This window comes from Kogia breviceps, chromosome 2 (genome assembly GCF_026419965.1).
Source record: "Kogia breviceps isolate mKogBre1 chromosome 2, mKogBre1 haplotype 1, whole genome shotgun sequence".
NCBI classification, from domain to species: Eukaryota; Metazoa; Chordata; class Mammalia; order Artiodactyla; family Physeteridae; genus Kogia; species Kogia breviceps.
Genome location: NC_081311.1, coordinates 33,028,084 through 33,041,603, shown reverse-complemented (window position 1 = coordinate 33,041,603; position 13,520 = coordinate 33,028,084). Strand labels below are relative to the sequence as shown.

Sequence of the window (13,520 nt, the reverse complement as noted above, 5' to 3'; positions counted from 1 at the left end):
TTATGACTAATGATGTTGAACAACTTTTCATGTGACTTACTAGCTTTTAATTTATCTTCTTTGGTAAACTGTCTATTCAGATCTCTTTCCATTTTTTAACTGGGTTGTTTGTCTTATGGAGCTGTAAGAGTTCTTTATACTGTCTGGACAGAAGTTTTTTCTCAGATGTATGTGGTGCAAATATTTTCTCTCAATCTTTGGCTTATCTTGTTACTTTCTTAATGATGTCTTTTTAAATTGTAAAATATACAACTTATCATTTTAACCATATTTTAATGTACAACTGCGCAATTCAAGTACACTCACAGTGTGTACATCTATGACCATTATCCATTTCCAGAACTATTCATCATCCCACACAGATACCCATTAAGCAAGAACTCCTCATTCTCCCTTTTTTCCCAGCCCCCAGTAACTTCTATTCTACTTTCTCTTTCTCTGAATTTGCCTATTCTAGATATATCACATAAGTGGAATTATATAATATTAGTTCCTTTTTATCTGGCTCATTTCATTTAGTGCAATGTTTTCAAGGTTCATTCATACATGTATCAGAACTTCATTTCTTTTTATGGCTGAATAATATTCTGTTGTATGCTGTATTATTTTGCTGGGGCTGCCATAAAACATACAGAGATTGGGTGGCTTAAACAACAGAAATTTTATTTCTTATAGTTCTGGAGGCTGAAAGTCTAAGATCAAAGTGTCTGAAGGTTTAGTTTTCTCTGAGGCCTTTCTACTAGGTTGTGAATGGCTGCCTTCTCTCTGTGTCCTCACATGACCTTGTTTTGTTTGCTGTACCTCCCTGGTGTTTCTTCCTCTTTTTTAAGTACCCCAATCAGATTGGAAGAGCCTACCCATATGATCTCATTAAAACTTAATTACTGGGCTCCCCTGGTGGTGCAATGGTTAAGAATCCACCTGCCAACGCAGGAGACACGGGTTCGAGCTGGTCCAGGAAGATCCCACATGCAGTGGAGCAGCTAAGCCCATGGGCCACAACTACTGAGCCTGTGCTCTAGAACCCACGAGCCACAACTACTGAAGCCCGTGCACCTAGAGCCCATGCTCTGCAACAAGAGAAGCCACTGCAATGAGAAGCCCACGCACCGCAACAAAGAGTAGCCCCCGCTCGCCGCAACTAGAGAAAACCCATACACAGCAACGAAGAACCAATGCAGCCAAAAATAAATAAAATAAAATAAATTAATTTAAAAAATAATAATAAAATAAAACTTAATTACTTCTTTAAAGGCCCTATCTCAAAATGCAGTCACCTTCTAAGGAACTGAGAGTTAAGAGTTTCAACATATGAACTTTGGGGAGACAGAATTCAGTCCATAACATAAGTATATGCCACATTTTGTTTATTCAGTTATCTGTTGATGGACACTTGGATTATTTTCACCTTTTGTCTACTGTGAATAATGCAGCAATGGACATGGGTATACATGTTTTTGTTTGAACACCTGTTTTCAGTTCTTTTGGGTCTATACCTAGGAGTAGAATTGCTGGGTCATATAGAAATTCTGTGTTTAACATTTTGAGCAACCGCTGAAATGTTTTCCATAGTCGCTGCACCATTTTATATGCCCACCAGGGGTTCTGTTTTCCTGAATCCTTGCAGCACCTTTTTTTTTTTTTTTTTTTGGCTGCACCACGTGTCATGGGATCTTAGTTCCTCAACCAGGGATTGAACCCGTGCCCCCTCCAGTGGAGTCTTAACCACTGGACTGCCAGGGAAGTCCCTAATTGTGGTTTTGATTTGCATTTTCATAATGACTGATGAATACACTCAATAAAGTATTTTTTCAAGTGTGTTTAATGGCCATTTATAGATTTTCTTTGGAGAAATGTCTATTCAAGTCCTTTGCCCATTTTTTAATTGGATTTTCTTTTTTTTAAGTTGTAAGAGCTCTTTGGATATTCTGGATACTTGACCCTTATCCAGTATATGATTTGCAATTATTTTCTCCTGTTCTGTGAGTTGTCTTTTCACTCTTTTATGGTGTCCTCTGATGCACAAAATTTTTAATTTTAATGAAGTCCAATTTATTTTTTTCTTTTGTTGCCTGTGCTTTTGGTACCATGCTTAAACAAGAAATCATTGCCAAATCCAAGATAATGAGGAGTTGCGTATACATTTTCTTCTAAGAATTTTACAGTTTTGGCACTTAAATTTAGTTCTTTGATACGTTTTGAGTAATTTTTGTTTATAAGGTAAGGATCCAACTTCATTCTTTTGCATGTGGATATCCAGTTTTCTCAGCACCATTTCTTTAAAGACTGTCCTTTCCCCATTAATTTGCCTTGGCACACTTGTTGACAATCAGTTGACTACATTTGTGAGAGTTTTATTTCTGTGCTATTTTATTCCGTTAGTCTGTATGTCTGTCCTTTTGCCAGTACCACAAGGTTTTGATTACTGTAGCTTTGTAGTAAGTTTTGAAATCAAGAAATGTGAGTACTCCAAATTTGTGTTCCTTTTAAAGATTGTTTTGACTATTTGAGATCCGTTGGTATTCTTTATAAATTTTAGGATGGGTTTTTCCATGTTTGAAAAAAATGCTATTGGGATTTTGATAGGTATTATTACTGAATCTGTATGTTGCTTTGAGTAGTAGTGTCAGCTTAACAATATAAAGTCTTCCAGTCTATGAACATGGATGCTTTCCATTTTTTTTAGGTCTTGTTCAATTTCTTTTTGCAGGATTTTATAGTTTCTGGTGTACAAATCTTTCACTTCCTTGGTTAAATTTAATACTGAGTATTTTATTCTTTTTGATGCTATTGTAAAAGGGATTGTTTTCTTAATTTCTTTTTTGGGTTGTTCATGCTAGTATATAGAAACACAACCCTATTATGTGTGTTTCTGCAATTTTGCTGAATTCACAAATCAGCTCTTAACAGTTTTTTGATGTGAATTCTTTAAGATTTTCTACATATAAGATCATGTCATCTGTGAAAAGAGATAACTTTACATCTTCCTTTCCGATTTGGTTGCCTTTTATTGTTTTTTTGCCTGATTGCTCTATTATTATGTTGAGTAGAATTGGCAAAAGTGGACATCCCTGCCTTGTTCTTGATCTTAGGGGAAAAGCTTTCAGTCCTTCATCACTGTGTATTATGATAGCTGTGGATTTTTCATATATGGTCTTTAGCATGTTGAGGAAGTTCCCTTCTATTCCTGGTTTATTGAGTGTTTTTGTCATGAAAGAGCGTCAGATTTTGTCAAATGTTTTTTTCTACGTCAGTGGAGATGATCATATGGTTTTAACCATTATTCTATTACTATGATGAATTACCTTGATTAATTTTAATATGTTGAGCTACCCTTGCATTCTGGGGATAAGTCCCACTTGGTCATGGTGTATAATCCTTATAATAGTTGCTGAATTCTGTATGTTGGTATTTGGTGAGGATTTTTGAGGAATTTGGTCTGTAGTTTTCTTTTTCCTAGTGTCTTTGTATGGCTTTGTATCAGGATGATGCTGACCTCATAGAATGAGTTAGGAAGTATTCTCTGCTCTTTAGTTTTTTGGGTTTTTTTGTTTCTGTTTTTGTTTTTTTTGGAGGGATTCCCTTAAAGTTAACAAGAAAATGAGTCCACTTTTACCATACTGTTTTCAGATTGTACTGAAGGTATTACCTAGCACAATGACAACATTAGATTGAAAGACTTGTAAAGAGTAAAACCTTTTATTTGCAGGTAATATGACTATGTTCCCATATAATCCATGAGAATAAATGGAAAGTAAGATAATTCAATAAAGTAATAGGATATAAAGTAAAAATACAAAAGTTAATAGCTATTATATGTACAGCAACCAATGGTAGATATATGGAAGAGAAAGTACCATTTTTCAATATCAATAGAAATAAAATACTAGAAATAAACATAGCAAGAATATACAGGGCTTCCCTGGTGGCGCAGTGGTTAAGAATCTACCTGCCAATGCAGGGGACATGGGTTCAAGCCCTGATCCGGGAAGATCCCACATGCCGCGGAGCAACTAAGCCCTTGAGCCACAACTACCGAGCCTGTGCTCTAGAGCCCTTGAGCCACAACTACTGAGCCCTTGTGCCTAGAGCCAGTGCTCCAAAACAAGAGAAGGCACCACAATGAGAAGCCCACACACCGCAATGAAGACTAGCCCCTGCTACCGCAGCTATAGAAAGCCCATGGGCAGCAACGAAGATCCAATGCAGCCAAAATAAATAAGTTAAATAAATTTTTTTTTAAAAAAGAATATACAAAAGATGAGTGGGAAAAACATTAAAACAATCTTGAAGGAGCTGTCGGGGAGGAAGAAATTTTCCTCTACCTTTCTGATTTCCTCTGGCTGATCTAAGAAATAAATTGACATGAGAGATTAACAGAAAATCAAACAAAAATGTAATAATATGTATACATAGGAGAGACCCAGGAAAACTGAGTAACTCCTCTCCTTTTCAGTTTTTTAGAAGAGCTTGAGAAAAATTGGTATTCTTCTTTCAGTATTTGTTAGATTTCACCAGTGAAGACATCTGGTCCTCAGCTTTTCTTTGTTAGGAGATTTTTGACTGTTGAGTCAATCTCTTTACTTGTAAGTCTATTTAGATTTTCTGTTTCTTGAGTCAGTTTTGGTAGTATGTGTATATTTCTAGGAATTTTTCTATTTCACCTAAGTTATTTGATTTGTTCGTGAACAGTTGTTCATAGTATTCATATACTTCTTATTCGTAGTAATGTCCCACTTTTATTTCTGCTTTTAGCAATTTGAATCTTCTCTTTTTTTTCTTAGTCAGTCTAGCTAAAAGTTTGTCAACTTTGTTGATCTTCGCAAAGAACTTGTTTAAAATTTTTTCCTATTGTTTTTCAATTCTCTATTTCACTTTGTCCACTCTGATCCTTATTATTTCCTTCCTTCTGCTAGCTTTAAGTTTAGTTTGCTCTTCTTTTTCTAGTTTTTTCCAGGGCTGCAGTTAGATTATTGATATGAGGTATGGCTCTTTTTAAATGTAGGTGTTCACAACTGTAAAATTTCCTCTACTGTATCTCGCAAGTTTTTCTATGTTGTATTTCCATTTCAGTTCATCTCAGGTGTTTTCTAATTTATGATTTCTTCATTGACCTATTGGTTATTTAAGACTGTTTTGTTTAGGGACTTCCCCGGCAGTCCACTGGTTAAGACTCTGCCTTCCAATGCAGGAGGCGTGGGTTTGATCCCTGGTCAGGAAACTAAGATCCCACATGCTGCAGGGTATGGCCAAAATCTGAAAAAGAAAAAGAAAAAAAAAGACTGTGTTGTTTAATTTCCACATGTTTCTGAATTTTCCAGTTTTCTTCCTGTTATTGATTTATAGTTTCATTTTATTCTGGTTGGAAAAGATACTTTGTGTGATTTTAATTTTTTTAAACTTACTATAATATTTGTGCATTAACATACAGTTCATCCTGGAAAATATCCCATGTGTCCTTGAGAATGTGTATTTTATTGTCGTTGAGTGGGATGCTCTGTGTATGCCTGTTTGGCCTAATTGATTTATAATGTTTAAGTCTTCTGTTTCCTTTTTGATCTGTCTGGTTGTTTTATTACTGAAAGTAGGGTACTGAAGTCTCCACTTATTATTGTAGAACTGTCTGTTTCTTCCTTCAGTATCGTCAATTTTTCTTCATATATTTTGGAGCTCTGTTGTTAGGTGTGCATGTATTTATAATAGCTGCATCTTCTTACTGGATTAAAATTTTCTTCCCCCAACATATAATGTTCTCTTTTGCCTCTTGTAACCTTTTTGACTTAACATCTATTTTGTATGACAATAATATAGCCACTCCAGCTCTCTTTTGGTTACTATTTGCTTTCAATATAATTTTCCATCCTTTTACTTTCAACCTCTTTGTATTTTTATTATCTAAACTGAATCTCTTGTAGACACCATATAGTGTTCTTAATCCAGTCTGCCAGTCACTCTCCTTTTTTTTTTTTTTTTTGTGGTATGCGGGCCTCTCACTGTTGTGGCCTCTCCCATTGCGAAGCACAGGCTCCGGATGTGCAGGCTCAGCGGCCATGGCTCATGGGCCTAGCCGCTCCGCAGCATGTGGGATCTTACTGGACCAGGGCATGAACCCGTGTCCCCTGCATCGGCAGGCGGACTCTCAGCCACTGTGCCACCAGGGAGGCCCCACTCTCCTTTTAATAGGAGAGTATAATCAATTTCTATTTAAATTCATTATTGATGAGAAAGGATTTACTTCTGCCATTTAGCTGTTTTCTGTATGTCTTGTGTGGTTTTATGTTCCTCAGTTTCTCCATTATCCCTTTTTGTATTTAGTTGAGTTTAATTTTTTAAATAAATTTATTTATTTATTTATTTATTTTTGGCTGTGTTGGGTCTTCATTGCTGCGCTCAGGCTTTCTCTAGTTGCAGCGAGCAGGGACTACTTTTTGTTGCGGTTCACGGGCTTCTCATTGCAGTAGCTTCTCTTGTTGCAGAGCACAGGCTCTAGGCACATGAGCTTCAGTAGTTGTGGCTCGTGGGCTCTAGAGCACAGGCTCAGTAGTTGTGGCACAGGGGCTTAGTTGCTCCACGGCATGTGGGAACTTCCCAGACCAGAGCTCAAACCCATGTCCCCTGCACTGGCAGGCAGATTTTTAACCACTGCGCCCACCAGGGAAGCCCTAGTTGAGTTTTTTTAGTATACCATTTTGATTCCCTTCTTTTATGTATATTTTGAAGTTATTAGTGGTAACTTTAGGGATTACAATTAACATCTTAAACTTAAGAAAACCTAGTTTGAATAATACCAAATTCATTTCATTAGCATATAAGCTAGTTTCATTAGTGTACAAACACTATGCTACTGTACATCTCTGTTCCTTCTTCTTTATATTGTTAATGTCAGAGATTACATGTTCATACATTGTGTGCCCAACAACATGAATTTGTAAAGGTTATTTTATTCATTTACCTCTTAAATCACATAGGAAAAATGTGGAGTTAACAGACAAAAAAGTACAATAATACTGGCTTACACATTTACCTATGTAATTAATTTTACCAATGTTATTTCTTACGGCTTTGAGTTACTTTTCATTTCACTCTGAAGAACTCCTAACATTTCTTGTAGGGCAGATCTGTTAGGAATGAGCTCCCTTAACTTTTGTTCATCTAGAAATATCTTCATTTCTCCTTCATTCTTGAAGGATAGATTTGCTGCATATAGAATTCTCAGTTGATAATTTTTTTCCTTTCAGAACTTTAAATTATGTCAGCCTGACACCTTCTGGCTCCCATGGTGTCTGATGAGAAATCGGGTGTTAATCTTATTGAGGATACCTTGTTTTTGATAGTCGCTTCTCTCTTGATGCTTTCATAATTCTCCCTTTGTCTTTTGACAGTTTGACCATAATGTGTCTCAGTGTATAGCTCCTTGAGTTTATTCTGCTTGGAGTTTGTTGAGCTTTTTGGTTGTGTAGATTTGTATCTTTCATCATATTTGAGAAGTTTTTAGCCATTGTTTCTTCAAAATTTTTTCTGCCCCTTTGTTTTTCTCTTCTGCTTCTGGCACTCTTATAGTACATGACTCTGCTCATTTTTATTCATTCTTTTTTCTTTGTGCTTCTGAATTCAATTAGGGATAATTGATAAGTTAAGTAAGTTCAGTTGTCTTGTCTTCATGTTTGCTGATCTTTCCTTCTGCTTGCTGTAATCTGATGTTGAACTCCTGTAGTGAATTTTTAATTTTATTCTACTTTTCAGCTCCAGAATTTCTGTTTGGTTCCTTTGTATAATTCTGTCTCTTTAATGATATTCTCATTTTGTTCTACATTTCCCCCTTTAATTTCCTTTAGTTCTTTTTTTTTTTTTTTTTTTGTGGTACGCGGGCCTCTCACTGTTGTGGCCTCTCCCGTTGCGGAGCACAGGCTCCGGACGCGCAGGCGCAGCGGCCACGGCTCACGGGCCCAGCCGCTCCGTGGCACGTGGGATCTTCCCGGACCGGGGCACGAACCCGTGTCCCCTGCATCGGCAGGCGGACTCTCAACCACTGCGCCACCAAGGAAGCCCTCCTTTAGTTCTTTGTCCATGGTTTCCTTCAGCTCATCAAGAATATTTATGACAGTTGATTTAACATCTTAGACTAGTAATCTCATTGTCTCAGCTTCCTTGGGAATGGTTTTTGCCAAATTCTTCTTCCTGTAAATTGTCCATACTTTGCTGTTTCTTACTATGTATTATAATTTTTTTTGTTGAGACCTAGACATTCTAAGTATTACAATGTGGTAACTATGTAAATCTGTTTTCTCACTTCTCAGTGATTGCTGATTTTTGCTCATTAAGGGCGGGAGTCATCTGTTTGTGTTATTTCCAAACTGTTTTTGCAAAGTGTGTAATCCTTTTTGTGTGTGGTTGCAAGTTTCTGTTCTGTTATTGCTGCAGTTAGCTGGTGAGCTGACAAAGATTTCCTTAAATGTCTGGATCAAAAAAAGGGACAAAAAGTTCTCTTTTAATATTCTGTTAGATACCACCAATGGAAGCTGTTGCTGCCTGTTCCAGAAACTATTGCTCCTAGAACCAGTGGGCTGCTCTCCCCACTGCTACAGGAGGGAGGAGCTGAGGAATGGGGGATGATAGTTGGTTCACACATGCTGTTAACTTAGGAAAGATCAACAACAGCCTCTTCTTTCATGCACTCTCTTGGTTGTTGTAAGTGTCTGATAAGGTTCTGTAGCTCTAAAATGGTTGATTCCGATTTCTCTTTCCGTCTCAGTTTTTACTTTGGTGGAAGGACTGAATTCTAGATCTTTCTACTGCTTTATTTTGCATCAGTGATGTCTTTTGAAGTGCAAATGTTTAAGTTTAAGCTCAATGTCACATTCAAGAATTCTTTGCATAAACTGTGGTGACAAAGTTTTTCTCCTGTGTTTAGCATGGTTGGATGGCAAAGCTTTGGTGTGTAGGCAGGCCATATAGAGGCTTGTGAAGGAAGCGTGGCTTGATGAGAACTGTCTGGGGAGTACAGGTGAGCTGTGTGGGGCTTACAGAGGGAATTGGTGCATCAGTGCTGGCAGGAAGCCTTTGGGTGCCAGTTTACATGTTAATAAGACTGCAGGAAAGCCATCTGCAGGTTGAGTTGCTGAGGCTATAAGTTTGCTCAGGGACTTAATGTTCTGGGCACGTGACTGAGCAGAGTTCTACTGGATATCCTCATATCCAAACCACTAACCCACTCTGTATCAACTGGAAGCCACAGGAGAGCAGAGCCCCTTTCTTCTCTGGTGTCCCTTCAGTGCCCTCTATCGAGTAAGCTTAACAGCTTCATGTTTATTTTAAAAGGAGAAATGCTCAAAGGAATTCCATGTTGTCACAAAGCATATATTGCAAGGTGAATATAGAGCTATAAGGCAATCAATTGATGAGCAGCACATAAGATATCAAATAGTGTTTAATTTAATAGGCCATCATTTGAAGCTTGAAATTTTACTATAAATATACCAGTCCTCAGTATAATCATTATTGAAAACCTCCAACTTAGAGATCTTATAAAATAGAGAATTGAGTCTCTATATGTGGTCTCAGAGATGAAACCTCTAGAGTATCCTAAGCAGAAATTACTCCAAATTGTCATCAGTTCACTTCCACTGCACACCCAAGGAAGTGAGAGTGTTTCTTTATTATTGATTAACCCATATTCTTTTGTAGGAGTCCATTGATACCTTTCTAAACTTGAAGAATAGCCTTAACGTTATGCATTAAAAACTTACCCCCTTCTTATCACAATAATGTACTTTTAAGAACAGATTTATTGGGCTTTCCTGGTGGTGCAGTGGTTGAGAGTCCGCCTGCTGATGCAAGGGACACAGGTTCGTGCCCTGGTCCTAGAAGATCCCACATGCCACGGAGCGGCTGGGCCTGTGGGCCATGGCCGCTGAGTCTGTGCGTCCAGAGCCTGTGCTCCGCAATGGGAGAGGCCACAGTGGTGAGAGGCCCACGTACCGCAGAAAAAAAAAAAAAAAAAAAAAGAACAGATGTATTTCTATGATATTTTGAAAGCCTGAGTTATTTGGGCTTTCACATACTTTGTGACTGTTTTTAACTGTATGTGAAAATTTAAAATTTTCTTAATGAATATTTATATCACAGCTTATATGAAGGCTTTATATTCAGTTGGATTAATTGTACCTTTCTGATTGGTCCATGGTGCCCTGGCATGCTATATTGATGTATACATATTTTGAATATCATTCCTGCTTACATGTGCAATAGATACTTAATTTGGTTGGTAAAGGAATGGAGATAATAGGTAAAATCCTTGATCCTTGTGCAGATTCTTTTTTTTTTAGATTTTCAGTGAGAGATAGTTTCTTACCAGGTTCCATATTGACTCTTTTGCAGTAAGCTTTTCTTGTGCATACCTGTCCTAGGAAAAATAATTTGCATATACATATATTATAGGAATAGAGGCTCAGTAGATACCCTTTTATTTCAAGCAGTAACAAATTATTGCTCAGAATAATTAAATAGTATTTGTCCCAAAGATTGTATTACTTAATCCTTTACCTGTTTTATATAAGTTCTCTTTAACTTTTTTGTTTTCAGATTCTTGGGTTTTATTGTCAAGTATATGTATAGTCAATTCTAGTACACTTTGTAGCTAACTCAAAGCAAATATTTACATTTTATTTACAGCTGTCATTTTTCTCCCAGTTTGTTTATCTCTCTAATATCTCTGTTGATGATTCTTCTGATATTTCTTTATAAGCCAGGTAGTCTTAAGTGAGTCTTGTTAGTCTAATAGTCAGGAGTATAAGTAGTAGAAATAATTTTATTTAAAAGTATTTTGTATTTGTCTTGAGGATAAGCATACTTTAAAAATTATTATTAAGTAGTTCCCTGGTTACCAGAAACACAATTCATGTAACTTTTCTGTGTTTCAGAAACCTTTTTCCGAAAAGGACAAAGGAACTCAAGTCAGTTGTACATAGTGCTCCTGGTTGGAAATTATTTGGTAAAGTCCCTCCCAGAGAGAATATTCAGAAGACTTCCAGAATCATTCAGCAGGTAAGTACTACTGTAGCCATGTGGTTTGTCTTGCTTTTCAGATATTCTTTTCTAGATAATTAACCATATTCTACTTTCATTCCTTTTTTTTTAACATGTAAAATTTTGGGACTATAGATGTTTGTAGGAACTTTAATTATTTTTTAAAGCATGACATATTTTCAGTTATCTTTTATGGTTGTGAAAATTCTTTACAGTCATAGAACATTGATTTTGTTTCCTAGTTATTCCTTGGATAGCTTTTTTTTTTCCTTAGCAAACCATTGTCACCACAGACTTTGACTTCTAGCTGAACATGGTAGCATTTGCCAGCGGCACAGATTTTATGGATAATGGGTAGTTGTGAACTGATAAAGCAGCATAAAGTGAAAACTGAGTAGATTTTGAGGTTGAACTCTTTCCTTGGTCACTCTTCTGGTTTTCTGTCTTAACCAAGGACGTTGTGAGACGGGTGGGTGTGTAGTCTGTTTCTAGTAATTTAAGAGCCAGTTCTTCTGTTACCTGTTTTAATATCCATATTCTTGAGTTCTTAAGAATTTCAGATCTTGTTTGACTCCTGAGCTTATGCTTCTCAGTACTAGGAGATAAGTGAGACTGGAATGCAGTGAGACTGTATCAACTTGTAGCATTTTTAATTTTAGAGAAGCTGTTTCTCAGGAGATGTAATAATAAATTTCCTATTTCTCTCCTTCTAGTTGTAATTTATCAAATTTAGCACATCCAGCATTTATAAAAATAATCACATTAAAGCAATAATCATCATTCAAATTGGAAAAAATACCTTCCTTTAAGTATTTAATAGTGTTGTTTTTATTGCTCAAAAGAAAAACTGGTTTCCCAAGTAAATGAGAACATAATTTTTAGATCTTTAAAATCATTTGTTATAGTTAATTTTATTTACAAGTAATTAAAATAGTGACCAGTTTATATGTTGCTGAGACTTAAAACTGTAGTGCTGTGATTCCCAAGCTGTGTGCCTAGGGCACCCCATGTGCTGCAGCTAACACAGGGGGGAACCATGGCAAACTCAGTGATGCTACACATCTGCTAGATATGGTGCAGACTGATAGCTTGAGGTAGTACACAATTTCAACATTAAAAGGCAATATATTATTTTCTGTGGCATCGTATCCTTGTGAATCTGGTTTTTCCTAGTTTGCTGTGATAAAAATCAGATACTGTGCAAAAATCAGTGTGGAACAGGAAATGAAGGTGATGGTGTCCAATGTGATTTCAAGGTTTGTGAAATTGTACAGTGCACAAAAGGCACACATGCCCAATTAGTAATTAATTGTGGTTATTTAAGAATGCAATAAAATGTTTTTCTTTTAATTTATGTGTACTATTTTTCAAGTGGTTACTAAGTGCTAGGACATAAATCTTTACTTAATTGTTGGACATAACTACTTATTAAACAGAATGTTTAAGGATCTCTGTTGGTTTAGGGGGCGCCAAGAAAAAATTACTGAGACACTAAGGTTACTGTTAATCCAAGAAAGTTTGGGAATCTTTGCTATCTGGACATCTTAAATTTTAACTCTTTTTTTGTGAAGTCTTTCAGAAGACCAAGTTTGCCCTCTAGAGGCAAAAACAGTGGTCTTGCTATTGAAGGTTTGTATTCTTGACTTTATGATAGTTTACCTGAAATATGCTTGTGCATATACTTTAATATCTTTATGTAAACTAACATTCTGTGATATTTTCTTACCATAGATCTCTAAATAAATTACTAGCGGATAATTATCTGTTTACCGGTATGTCTGTGCCTTTAATCTGCTGTTTTCATTTTGGAAAGCCAAGGCCTCACCTCCTCTCTCCTTTTTATATATATATGTTGTTTGAAAATTTGATTAGTGGTCAGGAAAAAACAACTCTTATTTTCATATGGGAAGAAGGAGTGAGTTGAACAGTTTCTATCCTCTGTCCCTTTTCTGGCCTTTTACACATGATGGTTTCTCCCAGCTGCTTCTTTTAATTTTTGAGTTTTCCATTTGTGTGTAGGTGCTAATGTGTATTTTGGTGCCTTTTTTGTGGTTCTGTTTGTTTTGGGGGGGCTGTGATGGATAGCGAAGTCATTGTTCCTCTGACCGTTTTCCACATTCAAAAATATGTTATCTCTTTCACCATGTGATGGAATATGTTTCTGCCTCTCCTTTTCTGCTTTCTCTTTCCCTACTGTTTGTGTCCTCTACTCCCCATTTGTCTCACTTTGCTGTTATCTTCACTGCACTTGTCATTTTTAAAGTGGGCATGATTTTCTTTTATTGGTAATGGTAACGTTATAACTTTCTGTCTCTGTTCCCACTTGAAAACATTTTTTTACAGCCCTGATTTCTAAACTCTGTAAAATATTATCAATATAAAACTACATTTGAGATCCTTGACCATCCATCTGCTCCTTTCAAATGTGTGTTATATGTTTGGAATGAGAAATTTAAAATGATATTAAGAGTAAAGCCGTGAAGAGTGTTAAGACA

The 13,520-nt window shown here is 36.4% G+C and overlaps 1 protein-coding gene across 4 annotated transcripts in view; it reads left to right on the top strand.

Moving 5' to 3' along the window:
- Positions 1 to 13,520, top strand: part of TBC1D12 (TBC1 domain family member 12) — a 128,413-nt gene that overhangs the window by 70,634 nt on the left and 44,259 nt on the right. For all 4 annotated transcript variants that reach the window (XM_067025030.1, XM_067025031.1, XM_059054499.2 and 1 more), the window contains exon 2: positions 10,920 to 11,043. Coding sequence is in view for 1 of the 4 variants with exons in the window: in XM_059054499.2 (XP_058910482.1) it covers positions 10,920 to 11,043 (124 nt within the window). In the remaining 3 variants the exon portion in view is untranslated. The remainder of the gene's footprint in view (positions 1 to 10,919; positions 11,044 to 13,520) is intronic.